Here is a 23890-nt window from a genome sequence, read left to right as displayed (position 1 = left end):
AACAGTAGTCAGAGGGGCAAATAGGAATCTGGAAATGAATGTAGCTGCAGATGGGTGTGGGGGGGAAAGACTACCTATACTTGCATTTATATAGCGCTTTCGTGACCTTGCGACATTCCAAAGCAGTTTACAGCCACTGAAGTACTTTTTTTTTTTGAAGAGTAGTCACTATTGTAATGTAGGAAATGTGGCAACCAATTTGCGCACAGCAAGCGCCTACAAATGGCAAAGTGATAATGACCAGATCATCTGTTTTAGTGATGTTGATTAAGACCCCGGGGGAGAAGACCCCGGGGGAGGTCTCCCCTGTTCTTCTTCGAAATAGTGCCATGGGATTTTTTATATTCAGCTGAGAAGGGCAGACGAGGCCTCAGTTTAACGTCTCGTCGGAACGTTGGCATCTCCGAAAGTGCAGCACTCTCCTCAGTACTGCCTGATATGCTTGGTGATGGCATCAAACATAAGAACACAAGAAATCGGAGCAGGAATGGGCCATTTGGCCCCTCGAGCCTGCTCCACTATTCAGTAAGATCATGGCTGATCTTCGACCTCAACTCCACTTTCCTGGCCTATCCCCATATTCCTTGATTCCCTTAGAGTCCCAAAATCTATTGATCACTGTCTTGAATATACTCAACGACTCAGTATCCACAACTCTCTGGGGTAGAGAATTCCAAAGATTCACAACCCTCTGAGTGGAGAGGTTTCTCCTCATCTCAGTCCTAAATGGCCAACCCCTTATCCTGAGTCTGTGACCCCTGGTTCTAGACTCCCCAGCCAGGGGAAAGAGTCTTTCAGCATCAAGTTTAAAGTTAAATCTAACTGACCAGATGTGGAGTAAAATTCGCTTTTCTCTTGGCTTTGGTAGTACAGTGGTTACGGACTAGTCTCGCACTAAAACCCCGAGGTAATCACTTCAAACTCCACCATAGCATGTTGTGAAGTTGAATTCAATCAATTTGGTAATTTGTAGATTAGTGCCAGACAAGTAACCCGTGAAAGCTGCTGGATTGTCACTAGCACCGAACTGGTTCACTACTAATCTTTCAGGAAGGCAACTAACCGCCTCTATCTACACGTGACTCCAATCCCACATTACGTGGTTGACACTTAATGCCCTCCGAAATGGTCCCGCAAGCCACTGGATTATCACTACATTCTCAAGGCAGCTAGGGATGAGCACTAAACGTGGCCTTGCTGCCGACACGCAAGAACAACCAGATTTGAAAAACTCTAATCCAACCTACTACTGTGCCAATGCGATACTGTTCAACAACAACAACTTGTATTTATATAGCACCTTTTTAACGTTTGAAACATCCCGAGGTGCTTCACAGGAGTGTTATGGGATTAGAAAATTGACATCGAGCCACATAAATAGAAATTAGGGCAGGTGACCAAAAGCTTGGTAAAAGAGGTATATTTTAAGGAACGTCTTGAAAGAGGAAAAAGAGGCGGAGAGTTTAGGCAGGGAGTTCCAGAGCTTGGGGCCTAGGCAACACAAGGCACGGCCGTCAATGGTGAGCGATTACAATCAGGGATGCTCAAGAGGGCAGAATTAGAGTAGCGCAGACATCTCGGGGGTTGCGGGACTGGAGGAGATTAGACAAAGGGAGGGGCGAGACCATGGAGGGATTTGAAAATAAGGATGAGCATTTTGAAATCAAGGCGTTGCTTAACCAGACCATCCTTAAAAGGCTCTACTGTTCTAGTCTGTATTAAATTATGTGCAACTTTATGTTGCGGCAGAGCACCTATGTGGTTGGCAGAGAGAGGTTTGTTCGAACTGACTCTCCTGTAAAATAACTCGAATAAGAACGTTGTACTTTTAACATTTCCACGTTTCTGTATTAGTCTGACACAGGGTCAAAGAGCACCGCTAACCTCCTTGATGACATCTTTGCCTCCCTGGTGCAAAGCAAACCCCCCAGTGATGGATCGAAGACACCGAGCAAAGCGTGCGACACCAGAGAGCCCACGAAGGCTACACCTGGGAGAGTGGTGATTTTTGGCTCGGATACCCCTCATACCTGGTACTGCGGCGGGCGTTTGCTGTGCCTGCAAGATCCGAGCAACAAGAACAATTGGAATATTTTCAGAGAGTGCTGGAAGCAAGGGCACGTAAGTGTGGAGACTGAAACACTTGCGGGGAAAGTTTTAACAATGCATGAGGGGTGCGCCATATTGATTGTGTGTTGACTATTGATGTGGAATACGTAAAGTAGATACAATCGTTTTAACAATTGTACAGAAGAATAAGCAAATCGGTATTAACTGCCCCCTGGGTAGAGTCGTAACCCATGCCTCTTTCTTGCATTCTTCTACCCTCTACCACTAGCGCTCTCTTTCTCCCAGTTTATATCCTGTCTCCTTCCAGCTGGGTAAAGAGACTCCACCATGACCCGCTTCTTGTATTGTCACTTTACTCAATCGTGTGCAAATTCACTTAATTATCATTCAGACTCTCCTGAGGATTGCCTGCAGATCATAATCTGTCCTACTTCCTGTGATCAATAGCCCACACAATGAGATCAAATATTGTGCAATGAGAGGGTTAATTAATAATCTTGTAGTAAAGGGGCCTTTAGGGAAGAGTGACCATAATATGATAGAATTTTATATTAAGTTTGAAGGTGATTTAATTAAATCTGAAACTAGGGCCTTAAATCTAAATCAAGCAAACTACGTAGGTATCCAGAAAGAGTTGGCTAAGGTAAATTGGGAAACTACATTAAAAGGTATGATGGTAGACAAGCAATGGCTAGCATTTAAAGAATTAATACATAATTTACAACAAACATACATTCCTTTTAAGGCACAAAAATCCCACAGAAAAAGTGATCCAACCGTGGTTAACAAGAGAAGTTAACGATAGTATTAGATCAAAGGAAGAGGCTTATAATGTTGCCAAAAAGAGCAGTAAATCTGAGGATTGGGAGGATTTTAGAATTCAACATAAGAGGACCAAGAAATTGATAAAGAAAGGGGAAATAGAATATGAGAATAAACTAGTGAGAGACATAAAAATAGAAGGTAAAAGCTTCAAAAGGTAGGTAAAAAGGAAAAGATTAGCGAAAGTAAATGTGGACCCTCTACAAGCTGAGACAGAAGAGATTATAATGGGAAATAAGGAAATGGCAGAGAAAGTAAACAAATACTTTGTGTCTGCCTTAACGGAAGAAGACACAAAAAAACTTCTGGAAATAGTGGAGATTGAGGAACTGAAAGAAATTGGTATTCGTAAAAAATTAGTACTGGCGAAATTAATGGGACTGAAAGTCGATAAATCCCCTGGACCTGATGGCCTACATCCTAGGATTTTCAAAGAGGTGGCTATAGAGATAGTGGATGTATTGGTTATCAGCTTCCAAAATTCCATAGATTCTAGAATGGATCCCGCAGATTGGAAGGTAGCTAATGTAACCCCGTTACTTAAGAACTTAATAGAACATATTGTTGGGGTAAAAGGAAGACTTCCCTTCCTCGAGATGGACTACCTGATACAGGTATCGACACCTCGCCTTCCGTATAACGATCACGGAATCAAACAAACGAAACCTTAGGTTCAACCGACTTTATTTCGAGCAAATGCAAGAGAAAGTTCAGTCGTGGAACCTTCAAAATGCAAGAGGTTTCAAGTATAATTTATACAGTTTTTGGGGAGGGGCTACCCTCCTACAAAATCAGCGATAGGTCTATTGCTATCAGCGACGTTACATTGATTTGTCGTCTCTTATCAGACTGGCAATTGTCCATCTCCCATCATATGTTAATTGTGTTTGTTCCGTGATTTTCACTTTGCCTTGGTCTATATGGCGCCTGAAGTAACTGTTCCAAAATACTGGCTTTCTTATCTCTTCCTCAGAGACTTCTAATCAGAATTGTAACTGCTGACTTCTGCTGTCTTGTTATGTGTTACTAAGGTTAAGGATGAATTAACTATACAGTTTTAATTTGTTATAAGTGTGCTATACCTACATAAGCAAGTGTTACATACAATAGGCAATTATAATCCATACCATCACCGATTCCTCAGACCCTCCTAATACTGATTAGTTCACTACCTTCAGCATTGTGTTGTGACCATCTATCTGTCTGCTCTTTGCCTGCTACAACTGTATATCCCTTACAATAAGAACATCAGGAGTAGGCCATTTGGCCCCTCGAGCCTGCTCCGCCAGGATTGCAAATCCCTCAATCAGTCTTGAAACAATCAGATCTCATTCAATGCTAAATCTTTTGGTGATGGGTAACCCCAGTCTCTAACCCAACAAAATAAGTGAATGCTTCTTTCCTATGATCTGATCCTGGCCTAAACTCTACTTCCATGCCCGATCCCCATAACTCTTGACTCCCTTATTCAAAAATCTGTCTATCTCCACCTTCAATGTATTCAAAGACCCAGCCTCCACGTCTCTCTGGGGTAGAGAATTCCAAAGATTCCTCCTCATTTCTGTTTTAAATTGGCGACCCATTATTCTGAAACTATGACCCCCAGTTCTAGATTTCCCCCATGAGGAAAGGTTGAGCAGGTTGGGCCTATACTCCTTGGAGTTTAGTAGAATGAGAGGTGATCTTATTGAAACATTGAGGGGGCTTAACAGGGTAGATGCATGAGGGGAAATATTCGATAAAGTGCCACACAAGAGGTTATTAAACAAAATTGGGGCTCATGGGATTGGGGCTAATACACTAACATGGATTGAGGATTGGTTAACGGACAGAAAACAGAGAGTAGGAATAAACAGGTCATTTTCGGGTTGGCATGCTGTAACTAGCGGGGAGCCGCAAGGATCAGTGCTTGGGCCCCAGCTATTCACAATCTACATCAATGATTTGGATGAGGGGACCAAATGTAATATATCCAAGTTTGCTGATGATACAAAACTAGGTGGGAAAGAAGCTTCAAGGGGATATAGACAAACTAAGTGAGTGGCCAAGAACATGGCAAATGGAATATAATGTGGAGAAATGTGAAGTTATCCACTTTGGTAGGAAAAATAGAAAAGTGGAGTATTTTTAAATGGTGAGAAATTGGGAAATATTGGTGTTCAGAGGGACCTGGGTGTCCTTGTACACTAATCACTGAAAGTTAACATGTAGGTACAGCAAACAAGTAAGAAAGCAAATGATATGTTGGCCTTTATTACAAGAGGATTTGACTATAAGAGTAAAGACATCTTACTGCAGTTATATAGGGCCCTGGTGAGACCGCACCTGGAGTATTGTGTACAGTTTTGGTCTCCTTACCTAAGGAAGGATATACTTCCCATTGAGGGAGCGCAACGAAGGTCTACCAGACTGATTCCTGAGATGGGGGGGATTGTCCTATAAGGAGAGATTGAATAGACTAGGCCTATATTCTCGAGTTTAGAATAATGAGAAGGACATTCTTGCTATTGAGGGAGTGCAGCGAAGGTACACCAGACTGATTCTGGGGATGGCTGGACTGTCATATGAGGAGAGACTGGATCAACTGGGCCTTTATTCACTGGAGTTTAGAAGAATGAGAGGGGATCTCATAGAAACGTATAAGATTTTGACGGGACTGGACAAGTTAGATGCAGGAAGAATGTTCCCAATGTTGGGGAAGTCCAGAACCAGCGGTCACAGTCTAAGGATAAGGGATAGGCCATTTAGGACTGAGCTGAGGAGAAACTTCTTCACTGAGTTGTTAACCTGTGGAATTCCCTGCCGCAGAGAGTTGTTGATACCAGTTCATTGGATATAGAAACATAGAAAATAGGTGCAGGAGTAGGCCATTCGGCCCCTCGAGCCTGCACCGCCATTCAATGAGTTCATGGCTGAACATGCAACTTCAGTACCCCATTCCTGCTTTCACGTCATACCCCTTGATCTCCCTAGCAGTAAGGACTACATCTAACTCCTTTTTGAATATATTTAGTGAATTGGCCTCAACAACTTTCTGTGGTAGAGAATTCCACAGTTCACCACTCTCTGGGTGAAGAAGTTTCTCCTCATCTCGGTCCTAAATGGCTTACCCCTTATCCTTAGACTGTGACCCCTGGTTCTGGACTTCCCCAACATTGGGAGCATTCTTCCTGCATCTAACCTGTCTTAAACCCATCAGAATTTTAAACGTTTCTATGAGATCCCATCTCGTTCTTCTGAACTCCAGTGAATACAAGCCCAGTTGATCCAGTCTTTCTTGATATGTCAGTCCTGCCATCCCGGGAATCAATCTGGTAAACCTTCGCTGCACTCCCTCAATAGCAAGAATGTCCTTCCTCAAGTTAGGAGACCAAAACTGTACACAATACTCCAGGTGTGGCCTCACCAAGGCCCTGTACAACTGTAGCAACACCTCCCTGCCCCTGTACTCAAATCCCCTTGCTATGAAGGCCAACATGCCATTTGCTTTCTTAACTGCCTGCTGTACCTGCATGCCAACCTTCAATGACTGATGTACCATGACACCCAGGTCTCGTTGCACCTCCCCTTTTCCTAATCTGTCACCATTCAGATAATAGTCTGTCTCTCTGTTTTTACCACCAAAGTGGATAACCTCACATTTATCCACATTATACTTCATCTGCCTTGCATTTGTCCACTCACCTAACCTATCCAAGTCACTCTGCAGCCTCATAGCATCCTCCTCGCAGCTCACACTGCCACCCAACTTAGTGTCATCCGCAAATTTGGAGATATTACATTTAATCCCCTTGTCTAAATCATTAATGCACAATGTAAACAGCTGGGGCCCCAGCACAGAACCTTGCGGTACCTCACTAGTCACTGCCTGCCATTCTGAAAAGTACCCATTTACTCCTACTCTTTGCTTCCTGTCTGCCAACCAGTTCTCAATCCATGTCAGCACACTACCCCCAATCCCATGTGCTTTAACTTTGCACATTAATCTCTTGTGTGGGACCTTGTCGAAAGCCTTCTGAAAGTCCAAATATACCACATCAACTGGTTCTCCCTTGTCCACTCTACTGGAAACATCCTCAAAAAATTCCAGAAGATTTGTCAAGCATGATTTCCCTTTCACAAATCCATGCTGACTTGGACCTATCATGTCACCTCTTTCCAAATGCGCTGCTATGACATCCTTAATCATTGATTCCATCATTTTACCCACTACTGATGTCAGGCTGACCGGTCTATAATTCCCTGTTTTCTCTCTCCCTCCTTTTTTAAAAAGTGGGGTTACATTGGCTACCCTCCACTCGATAGGAACTGATCCAGAGTCTTTATTCAAGAGGGAGTTAGATATGGCCCTTACAGCTAAGGGGATCAAGGGATATGGAGAGAAAGCAGGAAAGGGGTTCTGAGGGAATGATCAGCCATGATCTTATTGAATGGTGGTGCAGGCTAGAAGGGCCGAATGGCCTACTCCTGCACCTATATTCTATGTTTCTATCTCATTGAAACATACAAAATTCTTACAGGGCTTGACTGGGTAGATGCAGGGAGGATGTTTCCTCTGACTGGGGAGTCTAGAACAAGGGATCACAGTCTCAGAATAAGGGGTCAGCCATTTAGGACTGATGAGAAATGTCTCCACTTAGAAGGTGGTGAATCTTTGGAATTCTCTGCCCCAGTGGGCTGTGGAGGCTCAGTTGTTTAGTATATTTAAAGACAGGGATCAATAGATTTTTGGGTATTAAAAGAATCAAGGGGTATGGGGATAGTGCAGGAAAATGGAGTTGAGGCCGAATGGCCTACTCCGTTCCTAATTTTTATGTTCTTATGTAATTGTTTTTTAGGTTAGCAATTCTAGTGACTGGAAACTCAGTACCCCGATGTTTGATCTATCCTAATATTTTCTAAAAGGTAGTTCCACCATCCATTCTGATTCCTGACTGGGTACGTGTTTAATAATACTTGTTCCTTGTTTTGATCAGTTGGATTATTCCCACCTAATCACTGTCCACACCTCTCTCCTTTAAGACCTCTTCGAACAAAGTTTTGATCACTTGTCTTCATATCTCCATATGTGGCTCGGTGTCAAAATTTATCTGATGATGCTCCTGTGAAGCTCCTTGAGCCGTTTTGCTAAGTTAAAAATGCTATATAAATGCAGATTGTTGTTGTAACAGTGAACTTGCCTTGTATTACTTCCTCTGTTAACTGCTCCATTCTTTACGGCACACTTGGATTCCTTTCTAACAACAGTTTGATTTTTTTTTCCTGTTTTTTGTTTAGCCAGTAATTGTATCTGGTGTCCACACAAAGTTACGTGAAGAACTCTGGAAGCCAGAAGCATTTGGGAAAGAGTTTGGAGAGCAGGATGCTGACCTGGTTGACTGCAGAACCAATACGATCATCGCTGGTGCAAAAATCCGAGACTTTTGGGATGGATTTGAAGACCTTTCACGTAAGTGGTGTTGATAAAGAACTTGCATTTTATATAGCGCCTTTCACGGCTTCAGGACATCCAAAAGTGCTCTACTGCCAATTAAGTACTTTTGTAATCACTATTGTAATGTCGGACATTCGGGAGCGAATTTGTGCACAGCAAGATCCCACAAATAGCAGTAAGATGATGACCAGATCGTCTGTTTTCTAGTGATTTTGATTGAGTGATGAATATTGGTCAGGGAATCGGGGGAGTTGTCTTCAGCTCTTCTTCAAAAGGATTTTTTTGCATCAAACTGAGAGGATAGATGGTGCCTCAGTTTAAGGTCTCAACCAAGAGATGGTAGTACAGCACTCCCTCAGTACTGTACTGGACTGTCGGCTTATGGGCTGACGTGTCTGGATTTTGGACTTGAACATAGAAAAAAAACATAGAAAATAGGTGCAGGAGCAGGCCATTCGACCCTTCGAGCCTGCACCTCTGACTTCTGACCCCGAGGCAATAGTGTTACCACTGAGCCACAGTTGACACCACCGTTCAAAACACTGCACTGTTGGAGGTGCCGTCTTTCGGATGAGACATTACACCCCGTAAAGTTTAGTCAGGTAAAGGGATCTTTGCCAGCTTGGTCAGAAAAATGGTTCATGTGAGAGAGCAGTTTCGCTGAGCATTGGGATACTGGTGCTCAATGTCACGGAGGAGGAACAAACCATCTGCTCTGTCGTGGGAGCTGCCAAGCAGGCCAGATAGATGAAGGAAGAGGTTTAAAGATTATTGAAAGAGATTGACCCAGAATATATGTTTAGTGACATGTGATCAGTCCTGAGGGTTGTGCAGTGCGTAGATAACTTGTGAAAATTATTTCTATTTTCATTGTGCATGTATGTTCTCCGGTAATTACCGCCTCTGTCCTGTTGTTGTGGGTAGTCCAATTTAATCCATTATGGTTGCACTGTGATGCGGATAATTAAGGTATCTTGCTACAGCATGCTAATACTGCATGTGAAACTGTAGTTGGGAGCACTAAAAAAGCTGGCAGCATGGCCTGCTGTTCTGATATGCCATGTCACTTTATGTCCTCTACTATCATACGCAACCATTTGAAGCCAAAGCAAACCAGCACAAAGATTAGTCCTCTCCTATTTAATCCTGAAATACAGTACATGTCGTTCAAGGAGGGTAACCTTGTCCCCCAAATGCTGGAAGTGAACAACAGATCATCGCTATCTGAAGAGAAAGATGTGTTAATGTGTCTGGTATAACCTGTCGCTGGAACTGGACTCCTTCCTGATCCGGCATTTGTTCTCGTTTTCCTTGCGCCTATTTGCGAGGTACCTTGGGATGTTTCTTTACATTGAAGGTGTTCGATAAATTGTTGCTGCTTAATATTTACAGCATCTAATGTGTGCTCCTTTGCTCCCCATTGGAATGCAGTGCAGTTATACTGCAAATGTTCAGGTACTTAAAGTTAAATATCAGTGAAGATTGTTGGGCCATACGCAAGCAGGAACTAACTATTTTCCACAGTCGAGACCATTATTGGGAGGTTTAACGGTAACATTTTTGTTTTCCCCTTTTAAGGACGCCTTGCAACAAAAGAGAAGGAGCCAATGGCTTTGAAGTTGAAGGACTGGCCTCCAGGAGAGGATTTCAGAGACATGATGCTTTCTAGGTACGTGATCTACTTGGCTAAAGATGCGCTTGTCAAAGAACTGGTTATTCTGCACTGCAGGCAAATAGCATTCAAGGTTGATATATTGTACAATACTGACATTTATTTAGAGATTTTTATAATTAATTCTAGGCTTATGGGCATCATTTTTTTTTTTAAAAAGCCAGCATTTATTGCCCATCCCTCATTGCCCTTGACAATGTGGTGTTGAGCTTCCTCTTGAACCCTGCAGACCTTGTGGTGTAGGTACTCCCACAGTGCTGTGAGGCAGAGAGTTCCAAGAGTTTGATCCAGCGATGATGAAGGATCAGCGATATATTTCCAAATTAACAAATGGTTTTGTACTGTACTGTGCATTTTTCCTATAGATTTGATGACCTGATGAATAATCTACCGCTGCCTGAATATACCAAGAGAGATGGCAAGTTGAACCTGGCCTCCAGGCTGCCAGACTTTTTTGTTAGACCTGATTTAGGTCCAAAAATGTATAATGCCTATGGTAAGTGAGCTGTGATTTCCATTCCACGCTATGTGCTTCATATTTGGAAGGACTTGTAGAAAGGGAGGCCCTTGCTGTAAATGGTTAACTGTTTCCTCTGTTCGTTAGGTTTATTATCAGCAGAGGATAGAAAGGTTGGAACGACAAACCTTCACTTAGATGTGTCGGATGCTGCTAACGTTATGGTGTACGTAGGAATCCCCACTGGCCAGCCCAACCATGAAGAGGGTGAGTGCCCAATGACTGTGAGCCTCACAGCCAGTTATCTTTTTAAATAAATGAATAAACAGCAATTCTTTGCTTTGAAGTTCTTTGCCATGCTACTTTCATGGGGCCCAAATTTGGTGAAGGCCCCTGCCCGCCGAGGTCCCTGACTGTTCTTTAGGCAGGGTTTTCATCAGCAAGGTCCCTCGAAGGTCGGCCAGTGGCAAAACAGCGACGTACGTTGCCAATCTGGGCGGCAGCCGGCGGGAGCTCACAATCTCGGCGGCAAAGGCGCTTGCCGCCCAAGTGCCGCCGAGGATGGAGTCGGGCCCAAGGAGGGTTGAACACCACCTAAAAATAAAAAAGCATAAAAAAAAAAATATCTGACAACCTTCAGAGGACCCCATACAGGTAAGTCCCTGTAAAGAACTACATTTTTTTTTAAATACCACTAACCCGTTTTTTCCCATCTTCGCACTTATTGTTGAGGACAGAGCTGCCTACACGCAGCGGTCCACCACCGTTCTGGCGCCAATTCCCGCCCACATGAATATGGCATCTCGGCGGGCAGGAGTCTACCTACGCACATCGGCCGTCCGCTAACGTCGGCGGGCGCTTCCCGGCGGCTCTCCCCTCCCGCCCGCTCTAGGCCATGTCGAAAGTGACACTGGGCGGTTCGAGCAGAGGAATGTCGGTGGCAGTGGGCGGTGAGTGTATCAATTTCGGCCCCCATGTTCTTTTGGTGTCAGCAGTGGCTCAGTGGGGAGCACTCTCCTCCGAGTCAGAATGTGGTGGGCTCAAGTCCCGCTCCAGGGTCTTGAGCACACAAATCTAGGCTGGCACTCCAGTGCAGTGCTGAGGGAGGGCTGCACTGTCGGAGGTGCCGTCTTTCGCATGAGACGTTAAATCGAGGCCCCGTCTGCTCGCTCAGGTGGACACTATTTCGAAGAAGAGGAGGGGAGTTATCTCCGGTATCCTGGCCAATATTTATCCCTCAATCAACATAACAAAAACAGATTATCTGGTCATTATCACATTACTGTTTGTGGGATCTTGCTGTGCACAAACTGGCTGCCGCGTTTCCTACATTGGAACAATGTCTCTTCACTGTTTTGGGATATCCTGAGGTCATGAAAGGCTCTATATAAATGCATGTGTTTTTCCCCTTTTTTATATCTTTCCTTTTCTCTTTCTTGCCTCTTTCATCTTGAAATAATAATAATGCTTTATTCTAAAATATGATAAACTATGGGTTTGGCTACTGTAGGGATTGTTTAGGAGCCAGATTTCCCACAGAACAAAAGAAAGAACTTGGGTTTATATACCGCGTTCACAACATCAGGGCATCCCAAAGCGCTTCAAGCCAATGAGGTACTTTTGAAGGTACAGTTGTAAGGTACGGAAACGCAGCAGCCAATCTGCACACAGCAAGATCCCACAAAAGGCAATGATGGTGGTGGAGGAAGAATTCCTGCGCTGCTCTTCTAATAATTTTTTTTAATGTTGACTTGAGGCCCCGGGTGAAGTCTCGTCTGAAAGTCGGCACCTCTGACAGAGCAGCAGTCCCTCAGTACTGCACCAAAGTGGTAGCCTAGATTATTCTCCGAAGAACTTAAATAGCTTAAGGTGTACAGATCGCCGTTTCTCTTTAAACCTGTCTATATAAAATGTTGGTTGTGTGGTAGGAAGCACGCTCCTTTACAAACAAGCCTCTGCATCCTACACCATTGCACCAAAATAACCAGGACTGACAGTAACCAGAATCCAAGCTCCAGATTCCACAGCAGTTTCTATCAGTTTAGTAAGCAGCTCTACGATTTAATTTTGTAATATCTTGCTTTTTTTTTTAAGAAAAGTAACCATTGCAGCAAAACCAGTGTTTCAGTGGGTGAATGCCACATGGTCTGATAGTGGGCCTCAGAGCGGTAATGTCCTAGTTTGATCTTGGTTTGTGCTGCGTTAATGATCCCGACCGAGGCAATGGTGAGGATACTTTGGTTAGCCACAAATGCTCCTGGCTTGGGAGACGAGAAAAATAATCGCCAGGGCTTCTGTTTCTGATCGATAGTCAGGGAGTGCATTTGGAAAGTGCAGGCGCGGGGATGTTTGGTGAGGGCAGGGTCAAGCTCGTTGCAGCACCCTTTTGGGTGATGCTGATCATCTGGTCTCGTATTCGGAATGGCCAATTGGGTGAGGCTGATGCGAGCTGCACCTTGGGTGTATTTGCATCTTTGGGAGTGGAGGGGAAAGTAGTTAAAATAAATAAAGAAAAGTCAAATGAATGCTTCGCATTGCTATTGGCTGCGAAAGTTGTTCCAACAAGATTGAATCCATCCCTGCCAGTAGGGAGCACTTTTATTAACCGGTAATTTTTGTTTTATTTTATTTTGATAGAAATTTTGAAGACCATGGAGGATGGTGATGCAGACGAGTTAACAGTAAAACGCTTCACAGAATCCAACGAAAGGCCCGGTGCCTTGTGGCACATTTACTCGGCTAAAGATGCAGAGAAGATCCGAGATCTGCTGAAGAAGGTAATCTGGGGGCGAAGGTTGGGAGTTGGCAGAATACATGTGTAATTATTCTGAGATTACGAACACTGGCGGAGAAGAGGAATTTTGGGCTGTCCTTGTTCTCCAAGGTAAAGTAAGGGGTTGTGGCAGCTGAGATGGGTGAGGCAAATACTGTTTTCAGGTGGTCATCTGCGATCATCCCATTCCTAGCCATTACCATTCACATCTTCCTGCCAGCAATCCTTCGGCCCTCACCCCCCCTCCCCCCCTCATCCCAGCCAAAAGGAAACCCCTTCACCAGCACCCTTTCTAAACCCCAGCTCCTCTGGTTTCCATCTGGCATTCCATTGTTTGTCCGTCTCAACTTGCTAAACAGCAGCCTTCCTTCTGTCTTCAACAACCTCTTTCCTACAATGTACCTCTTTCCTATTCCAGTTTCCTCTCTTTCCTTTCATTCCCCCAAAGAGTGCCACTCCAATCTTGATGACCTCCAGTATGAGAGCCACAGCCTAGAGCGAATTTCGAACATCCACCACCAGAGTTTGCTTGACGACCTCAAATTGCATTGCCTTTCCCACTCGGCTACCATATGCTGCTCGTCTCACTCAAAGACAACCCAGAATTGCTCCTTAACTCAATCCTGCCCTTCGACCTCACACTCTCGCCCCCTCCATCCTCACCTCATGCCAAATGTGAGAAGTTCATAGACTTCTTTGTCTGCAATCTGTTCAGTTGCTTCACATAGCACTGCATTTACTTCTTTCTCCTCTCTTTCCTCTTCTTCCCCCAATTCCGCTCTCAATCTCTTCCAACACTTGCCAAACACATCTCCGTGAGAACCCCATTTGCTGTTGTACATCCTCCCTAATCACTCGACTATCTCTTCTTGGCCCAATTCTTGTCGAAGTCATTAACTGCTCGCTTCTCCTCTGACACTGACACGGTCACTGTGCCCTTCAAAACTGCTTTTGTCACCTACGATTTAAAAAGCTCACTCTGGTCCTGTGTGCCATTTTCTTTCTCTAAGGCACTGGAACATCTCATTGTCACCCAACCTCATGGCTGGCTGCCTTGTATTCCTTGTGTCTGTCTGGCTTCCATCCTGCCCACATAACCATGGCTGCCCTGACTCTGGTCTTCTGTATGACTGCAACCTTGGCACTTCACCTCTTCTCGTCCTCGTTCTCTCTGCAGTTTTTGACATGGTTGAGCATTCAATCATTCTCCACTGCCTCTTCTGTGGTACCACCCTGTCCCAATATAGATTCAGGGCTTCCATTCCTCCCCATTACAATATAGCCAGCCCATGAAATGTCTTCTCCAAAGTCCCCCCCACCCCCAGGATTCCATCTTTAGACCCCCCCCACCCCCAGCAACACATGTGCGCCAGACATCTCAAATCTCTTCACATCCAATGAATTAATCTTGTGTAGGCAAATTTATCTAAAGCTCTGTCTACCAAAGAGCAAGTGAGATGCATGACTGACTGACCAAATCCTATGTTTTGGTGATGATGGTTTGAGAGAGGAGTGTTGGCCAGGGCACCAGCAGAGCACTCTTGCTTCTTGAATAGTTCCGTGCGATCTTTAATGTCCACCTGAACTACCAAAATAACCAGACTGGGTCGTGGATTATTCGAAGACGGCATCTCTGACGATGTCTGCACTGGAGTGTCAGCCTAGGTTATGTGCTCAAGTCCTGGAGTAGGGTTTGAACCCACAGACCTCTGAGTGCTGGTCAGAGTGCTACCAGCTGAGCCAAGCTGCCATTGCAGTACCTCTAGACAACATTACCACAAACATGGGGTTGGCTTCCATGTGTACACTGGCGATACCCACCTCTCCCTTAATCTCAACTTTTTCTGATGCCTGACTGCCTGTCCGACATCAACTTGTAGATGAAACCAGTACTTTGTCCTGATCAACGTTGGCAAGACCGAAGCAACTTTTTTCACCACTTGTGCCAGAAATGTTGTACTTTTAGGCTAGGCTGATGCTCCAGTGCAGTACTGAGGGAGCACTGCACTGTCTTTTGGATGAAACGTTAAACCGAGGCCCTGTCTGCCCTCTCAAGTAAAAGATCCCATGGCACTATTTTGAAGAAGAGCAGGGAAAGTTATCCTCAGTGTCCTGGCCAATATTTATTCCTCAATCAACATAACAAAAAAACAGATTATCTGGTCATTAACACATTGCTGTTTGTGGGAACTTACTTGTTTCTCACTTTACAACAGTAAAAATACTTCATTGGCTGTAAAGTGCCTTGAGACATCCGGTGGTCGTGAAAGGCGCTACATAAATCCAAGTCTTTCTAACCCTCAATTGCGGCTACTTAGACTGATCCCAACAATGCAAACCTTCCGTGTCTTTGATTCTGATCTAAGCTTGAAACTGCATATCATTGAAGCTGCTGACTTCCACTCTGCAGTATTACTCCCCTTTCCATGTTTAACTTCTCTCCATGCCAGCAATCCGACATCCACCTTGCATTCAAAATTTCACTCCCTCTGCGCCCCAATCGCCTATTTGCTCTGTCTTTACTGATTTCCCCATCCCTCAGCACACTGCCATCAGAATTTTAGTCCTTATCTATAAATCCCTTATGGTCTTGCCCCACTCTATGTTTACAGCCTTTTATCATTTAAAAAAAAAATCAAAAATGCTAAATACTGGTTTTGGAATCTATGTGATGGGGCAGGAGTTGGGGGGGGGGGGGGAAAATCAGTGTTTTTCCCCTTGTCTTTTTGTGTTTCTTCTCCCTTCTGATATACACAAGGAATGTAGAAAGAGGTTGAGGTGTTGTGACCTCCTCTAATCCATCTCCTTAACTGTTGCTCACTCTCTCACTCCACTTTTCTCCTGTGGTGAAGCCACTCGGGACACTTGCGGCATTCGAGATCCTATGTTGCAGTTGTGGCAGCAACTTCACCAACCATCCACCAACACTTCACCCCTGCAGATTCAGTTGACGATTGATTGAATTCCAGCCCAGTCGTTCTGTGCACCCGTTCAGAGCCAAGTTACTGGGTGCTCTGTAACTGGCTTGTGTTTGGATTGTTCACTAAATGTCTTCGTTTTAAGAAGAACATGCGTTGGTTGGGTTTTCCAGAATTTTGGCCATTGCTCGTGATTTCCCTGTAACCCCATGATTACTCCCTTGTGTACACTTAAAATCAACCTTGGGGATGTGGGTGTCGCTAGTAAGGCTGGCATCATCATCATAGGCAGTCCCTCGCTGACTGATGAACTCATTTTAAATGGTGGAAGATGCCTATATGTGAATTCTTTTAATGTGGGGTGGCCGTTGCACATCAGCAACCACACTGGCTCGAAGGAGCACAGTCTTGGTTCAGTGGCAAGCAGATCCAAGACTGGCTTGCAACCCAGTCTGGTTGCCCACTGAGTGGTTTGTTAGGCCACTTCAGAGGGCATTTAAGAATCAGCCATATTGATGATAAGGCAGCCATCTTGGATTAAACAGCATAAATAAATACAATATTGAATGGGTGAACAGAATACCCTTCACTAGATCTCGGTCTGTTGATTGGAACTGTTAGCAAGATTCTTTGCACCAGCTGATTTGATCAATAAAAGCATAGTTGTAAATAATCCCAGATACAAACATGACTGTCCAACATTTCAGGTGGCAGAAGAGCAAGATCAAGAAAACCCTCCAGACCACGATCCTATTCATGACCAAAGCTGGTACCTGGACAGGACTCTCCGCAAGAGGCTTTATCAGGAACATGGTGTCCAGGGCTGGGCCATCGTGCAGTATCTCGGTGATGTGGTTTTCATACCAGCTGGAGCTCCACACCAGGTTAGTGCTGGATTCATTCCATCTGCAGTTAATCACATTTATATATCCTGCTTCACTGATGCAATTTGTAAACCATATGGACTGTTAACTTGTGTCGACAGTGGGTCCAGTTTTTCTCCATTGTCTGACTGATAGCTTCAACCAGGGATCTGCTCCTATATATCTGGACACCAAGAAGTGCGCAGGAGGGACCTGTGGTAACTGGCTTTTCCTAATTCTCTTTCTCCACCACCCCCCCCCCCCCCCCCCAGCCTTCCCTAGTAAAAATGTGACCTCTGGTTAATATATGTCCAATGCAGCATGGCTGATCATAGATTCATAGAGATTTACAGCATGGAAGGAGGCCATTTCAGCCCATCGTGTCCACGCTGGCCGACCAAGGGCTATCCAGCCTAATCCCACTTTCCAGCTCTTGGTCCGTAGCCCTGTAGGTTACGGCACATCAAGTGCACATCCAAGTACTTTTTAAATGTGGTGAGGCTTTCTGCCTCTACCACCCTTTCAGGCAGTGAGTTCCAGACCCCACCACCCTCTGGGTAAATACATTTTCCCTCAAATCCCCTCTAAATCTTCTCCCCAATTACTTTAAATCTGTGCCCCCTGGTTGTTGACCCGTTCTACCAAGGGAAACAGGTCCTTCCTAACCACTCTGATTGTGGCCTACTCCTGTTCCTATTTCTTATGTTCCATATGTATATGTGTGTTTGATAGATGACTGGCTCTATTTAGACCTATTCTATTTTTTTCTTTTGAAAATTAAAAAAAAATCTAACAATGAATTTAGAAGGAATTTAAAAACAAAAAGAGAATTGATGAATATTAAATGACAAAGTGGGTAGCTGCCCGGCTGGCTCTGTTAGCAAGAGGTACAGCCCATTATACTACTGAGCCAGGCAGACCACGAAAGCCTCTTGTCTGTGCTAAGCGGCAGTTGTAGAGCCAGTGTAGCTAGCCTCGGAACATGAGTGACGTACTCTTCTTTCGGATGGTAGTAACAAAGCAAATTAAATGTCAATATCTCAGTCAGATATCCAGGCCAAAGCTTCCGGTGTAACAGCGTGGATATCTTGGAGGCTGCCTGCAGATTTCCTCTGAGGGCAGTGCTCCAGGGTCTGATTAGGAGCTCCACAGTCGCATGATGCGGATACACCTATGGAGAAGGTGTCACAGGACACCGAACTTGATGTTAAATCGCCCATCCCGGTGATGGTAGCAAGCCAAGAAAATCGAGCGATGTACTGGAAGGTAACATTGCACATGGAAACGTACCCGCTGTGAACCACGACCTTCAGGAGGAAGAGGAGGAACGATACTGGCAGCTGTAATCCTACCCTGCTGCACTTCCAGTGGCGGAGTTTTATATATGTATCTGTCTCTAAAAACAGTCAATGATATAAATATTCTGTTGTTTGCTACAGGTTCACAACTTGTACAGTTGTATCAAAGTGGCAGAAGATTTTGTTTCTACTGAGCATGTCAAGCACTGCTTCCGACTCACGCAGGAATTCCGACACCTGTCTAACACACACACCAATCATGAAGATAAACTACAGGTATGTGAAATCAGTCCCTGATTTTTTTCACTGGTCGGTCGATGCCTCACTGGAAACCGCACTGTTATTTGGTTTTTGGAATGCAAATAAATGGCATTCAAAATTAAATACAATGGGCCCAAGTTTCCACAAGAAAAAAAACGGGCGCCCCTCCAAGCTGGGCGCCCGTTTTTCGCGCCTAAAACCGCACCTAAAAAAATCCTCAGTAGTCTCCACCTACTTGCAGGTCCTCTGGCCCTCGGCACAGCCAGCACGAGCTGTGGGGGGGCGGAGCCAGGTCCCTGCGCTGAAAACAGTGCCGGGACCTCTGCACATGTGCGCTACAGTCGGCACGCAAGTGCAGTAGCTCCAGGCGCCGAACTGTGTGGGAGGGGCCCGAAGCACGCAGCCCCTAGCCCTGGCTGAATGGCCTCACTGGGGCTGCGTGAATAAGGCTCCTCCCACGGCCAGCTCCTGCTTCCCCCCCCCGCCCCCGACACCCGACACCCGCTCCCCCCCCCCCCCCCCGGCCGACCAGACCCGACCCGACACCTGCTCCCTCCCCACCCCACCACCGCCGACCCGACACCCGCTCCCCCCTCTCTCTCTCTCTCTCTCTCTCTCTCTCTCTCCCTCCCTCCCTCCCTCCCTCCCTCCCTCCCTCCCGCTCTGCGACACGAACGGCTTTCTTCCCCCCGCCCCCCTCCCTCCCGCTCAGCGGCATGAACAGCTGCAGAATTCTCCCTGGCTGAAGCACTTTCACACAGGTAGTAAGATGGTTTATTTAATCTTTTCTTGGCTTATAAATGTTTATTCAGGTTGGATTTATTTGTATAATATTTGTAGAAGTATAAATAAGGATTTATTGTAGAATTTAATGAGTTCCCCCCCCCCTCCCCCCCCCCCATCCCCCCCACCTCATTCTGGACGCCTAATTTGTAACCTGCGCCTGATTTTTTGATGTGTAGAACAGGTTTTTTCAGTTCTACAAAAATCTTCACTTGCTCCATTCTACTTTAGTTTGGAGTACATTTTCACTGTGGAAACTTTCAAATCAGGCGTCAGTGGCCGGACACGCCCCCTTTTGAAGAAAAAATTCTGTTCCAAAGTAGAACTGTTCTACCTGACTAGAACTGCAGAAAAAAAAATGTGGAGAATTGCGATTTCTAAGATAGTCCGTTCTCCACCAGTTGCTCCTAAAAATCAGGCGCAAATCATGTGGAAACTTGGGCCCAATGTGTTCACAGCTTAGCATACATCTGGAATACACTTTCAAAACATTGCATATGGGAAAGGGACTTCAGCATTATAGGGGAGAGCGGAATAAGTTAAACTAACAATGAAAATTGCAACAGGGAGGTCTCATTAGCTGTTCATCAAACTTGGCTTGAGCACCTCGCTCTAAAGCAGCACTCTGTCTTTGCTGAGATAAAGAGATAGCGAATGAGAAATAGAGTGTGATGGAACGAGGAAGAAAAAATGAACAGTATGCTCAACATCTCACCTACCAGCATAACCAGCAGAATACATTTAAATCCATGAGAGCCATTGCACTGCCCCATGTGGCTACAGAAGATGATTAACAATTGCATTAGGGTGAGGAATAAACATCGACCAAGACCTGATCACTGCACCATCTTTGTGCAGATGTGCAACTTCACCCGCAGCCCCGCCCCCTCTCCAGTGAGCGTCATTCTGCGGGAAAGAGTGTGGGGAAGTCCAGATTATAATGACCCTCAGACAGCAGCAGCGGCACTAAAATAAGACTGCATGAATCTCAGTTGTCACATTTCTGATAAGCAAGATTGAAAGGACATTTATATAAAAATCATGCTTTACATAACGAAAAAGAAACCGGCCTATGCTATGAAGTTCCAAAACACGAGTTGGCTTGGTTGGTAGCACTCTCTCCTCCGAATCGGAAGATTGTGGGTTCAAGTCCCACTCCAGAGATTTGAGCACATAATCTAGGCTGGCACACCAGTGCAGTGCTGAGGAGGGAGCGCTGCACTGTCAGAGGTGCCGAGTCCTGTTTGTTCTCTGATGAATGTAAAGGATTGCACGGCACTATTCAAAGAAGAGTAGGGGAGTTCTCCCTGGTGTTCTGGCCAATATTTATCCCTCAACCAACAACAGTCATTTATCTCAGTGCTGGTTGCGGGACATTGCTCTGCGCACATAGCCCGCCACTTTTCCTGACATTATAACACTTTAAGAGTACTTCATTGGCCGTAAAGTGAGGTCATGAAAGTTGTTATATAAGATGCAAGTTTTTTAGGAGACAAGTGTAAGAGATGCCGGACAAAGGAATTTTGTTTCACTTTCTCCGCCCCCCCCCCCCCCAACATACATATATATGTACACATTTCCTTCCAACAAATTAACAATTTTGGTCTGCAATGTGCTTCATTTTTAAGAATACATCCATCTGAACAAATGATGGGGTTTGACCCAAACCTGACTAATTTGAGTTTTTCCTCTGTGTAGGTGAAGAATATTATCTATCACGCAGTGAAGGATGCTGTTGGGATGTTAAAAGCTCATGAATCCAGCCTTCTCAAGACTTAGGTCCGATGACTGAAGCTGCAACTGAAAGCTGTCTTTTCCTGATAAATCTGCACTGTAACGTTGACAGCAACTTCCATAAAAAGTAACTTGTTCAGGGAGGCGATCTTTGCATTACAGAGGCTGAACTTTACTAGTAGACTCTGGAGGGGAAAAAATCATTAACTAAACCTGTAATTTACCCTGCTATAATTTTGTAAAATGGAGGAGCAAAGATGATTTGTACAATTCTACATCGTTTTGGTAGCCAGCAAATTTTATTTCCATTTTTAATCTCCAAATCTTTTATGTGGTTAAACAATACCAAATTAGTTGCATTCTGCCCCACCTGACCCTCCATTTATTTTCTTCTCTCCCAAAGAGATATCATGTACTGAAATCAAGCTGTCTTGAGAAATGCTTTGGATTTTAAAAACTTCTCTGGGGTTTCTGCAGAAGTTGACCAGACCATGGGGATAACCTCATGGACAGTCCAGCTCATTGAGTCAGTCAAGGACATAGAAACATAGAAAATAGGTGCAGGAGTAGGCCATTCGGCCCTTCTAGCCTGCACCGCCATTCAATGAGGTCATGGCTGAACATGCAACTTCAGTACCCCATTCCTGCTTTCTCGCCATACCCCTTGATCCCCCTAGTAGTAAGGACTTCATCTAACTCCTTTTTGAATATATTTAGTGAATTGGCCTCAACAACTTTCTGTGGTAGAGAATTCCACAGGTTCACCACTCTCTGGGTGAAGAAGTTTCTCCTCATCTTGGTCCTAAATGGCTTACCCCTTATCCTTAGACTGTGGATGTCATTGTCAGTAACCAGGTGTAGTCGGCAGCATCGTGTGTGTGTGTGTGTGTGTGTGTCCTTTTGGAAAACAAATTTACTTTTTCTGGTATTGTCACTGCTGGAACTAACTAAATCCTTCCCGGAATCAGAGGGGGTGCATCCTCTTTGCTGCTCCAGTCACAAGTGGATGCTGTTCTTTTATCTGGTTGAACAGTGATGCACAATTTCCAACACAGGAACTTTGTTTCTGTACTCGGATATCCACACATACGGGATTCTGAACAGAAAACATATATATTGCTTTATTATATCTTCTACTTGCATTTTTGTGTAAATATGTATTTATCACTTAGTCTTTTCATATGTACTTTGGGCGGGGGACCTTTCATGATTAGATGTAGCTAAACCAATTGGAAAGGCAGCTGTGTGAAATCACCCAAGAATGAAAGATGCACAGAATTGGAATTGTTTAAATTCAGTCTTAAATTGTGCAGTGAGTGAGGGAGTGTTCCAGGTGCATGTGGTTCTGGGGAGGAAGGGCCAGGCAGGCTCTCATAATATTTTCAATACAGGACCTTTGCGTGAAAAGCGAATTAATGATACGACTTCCATCTGGCACCAACGGGGCCTTAGAGGTAGCTGAGGATCGAGAGGACACCGTGGAATGTTTGGAATTCTGGATCTGATTTGGTTCGGAACATTATCTGTTGGCACATTCCACATGGTGCTGATTAAATATTTTGCATCCATTAGGCGGATAAAATTATCTTCCTTGCTTAATTTGTGGGGATGTATTCTCGTGTCTATAAACACATTTACAAAGCCCAGGACTCCCGAGTTTTGAAGTAACTCCTGGTTAGTTTACTTTTCTTTTTATTGCCGAACTATTCGAAGCTTATTCAGAAAGAACTGGTTTGCGTGAAGGAGTTCTAGAGACGGCATTTGCTGCACTGCTCTTGAAATGAGCAGTTTCTACTGGTGTGAGTGGTTTTCCAAAACGCATCACACATTACACTATATAAGCAAATTGCATTGTTCGAGAAACCAGCATTGTACAGAGAGTTCTGTTTTCTAAATTTACCACACAGTAAATTCCAGTCCAAGCTGTGTTTGGTCCTCCATGGTTGAAGATCGTGGTTCTCGACTGTCATTTTCATCCACACTGGTTTTTTTTAAATACAGCTGTTGCGGAAAAGTTGAACTCAAAGCAACTTTTTCCAGTCTTAACCTATGTAACAAAATAGTCTTGTTTCTTTGAGCATTTAACTGTGGCTGTAAAATTTGAAGAGGATTCTATTTGAACTTTTTTTTAAATATAAAAACTTTCTGAAGTTGGAGGAAATGCCACACATTGTACTTCAAGGACTTTGATTACTCAGGACATACACTTGAATGTTTAATGTATCGTGTAGATTTTTGTTTGTTTTGTATATTTTTCTATTTTTTGTGGTTGAAATACAGAACATAACTGAGTCTGGAAACGACAAGTTAATTAGTAGAATTGTTTCAAGACTGTGTGCAGTGCGATTTGTACACCAGATGATAATGTGATTTTTACACAATATATCAACATGCTCTTTAAAAAAAAAAAAAAAAAATTACGGTTGTACTGTATTGTTTTAATGTTGCCATTAAAATGCTGGTTTCTAGATCCCATTTTGGATATGTCAAATGGTTTCCATGTTTGAAGCACCGATTAGTAAGGAAGTGGTTGGGTTAGAACATTCCTTTCCCTGGATACTTCAGATTTATTTCCAAGAAAGACAAATCAGAATATTTTATTAATGGCGAGAGACTAGGAACTGTGGAGGAGCAAAGGGCTAGTACATGGGTGAAGTAAGTAATCAGAAAGGCTAATGAAATGTTGGTCTTTATCTGAAAGGAGCTGGAAGTTTTGCTTCAGTTGTAGAGCCTTAGTCTGAAACCATCTGCTGAAAACCCATCTCCTGGTCAGCCTCTCAACCTCATCGTCAACTCCAAAAGCCT

General features: G+C 44.3%; 1 protein-coding gene across 2 annotated transcripts in view; it reads left to right on the top strand.

The window, feature by feature from the left end:
- The window catches only part of LOC139236732 (lysine-specific demethylase 3A-like), a 112174-nt gene extending 88623 nt beyond the window's left edge, over nt 1-23551 (top strand). For both annotated transcript variants that reach the window (XM_070866850.1, XM_070866852.1), the window contains 9 exons: nt 1855-2121; nt 8170-8341; nt 9905-9995; nt 10364-10494; nt 10603-10722; nt 13093-13232; nt 16854-17030; nt 18449-18583; nt 21050-23551. In XM_070866850.1, the coding sequence (XP_070722951.1) occupies nt 1855-2121; nt 8170-8341; nt 9905-9995; nt 10364-10494; nt 10603-10722; nt 13093-13232; nt 16854-17030; nt 18449-18583; nt 21050-21130 (1314 nt within the window). In that variant the 3' untranslated portion in view covers nt 21131-23551. The remainder of the gene's footprint in view (nt 1-1854; nt 2122-8169; nt 8342-9904; nt 9996-10363; nt 10495-10602; nt 10723-13092; nt 13233-16853; nt 17031-18448; nt 18584-21049) is intronic.
- The last annotated feature ends 339 nt before the right edge of the window (nt 23552-23890 follow it).

This window comes from Pristiophorus japonicus, chromosome 2, assembly GCF_044704955.1.
Source record: "Pristiophorus japonicus isolate sPriJap1 chromosome 2, sPriJap1.hap1, whole genome shotgun sequence".
Taxonomy (NCBI): Eukaryota; Metazoa; Chordata; class Chondrichthyes; family Pristiophoridae; genus Pristiophorus; species Pristiophorus japonicus.
The sequence above is the reverse complement of the archived record's forward strand: the minus strand, read 5'-3'. Positions and strand labels throughout refer to the sequence as shown.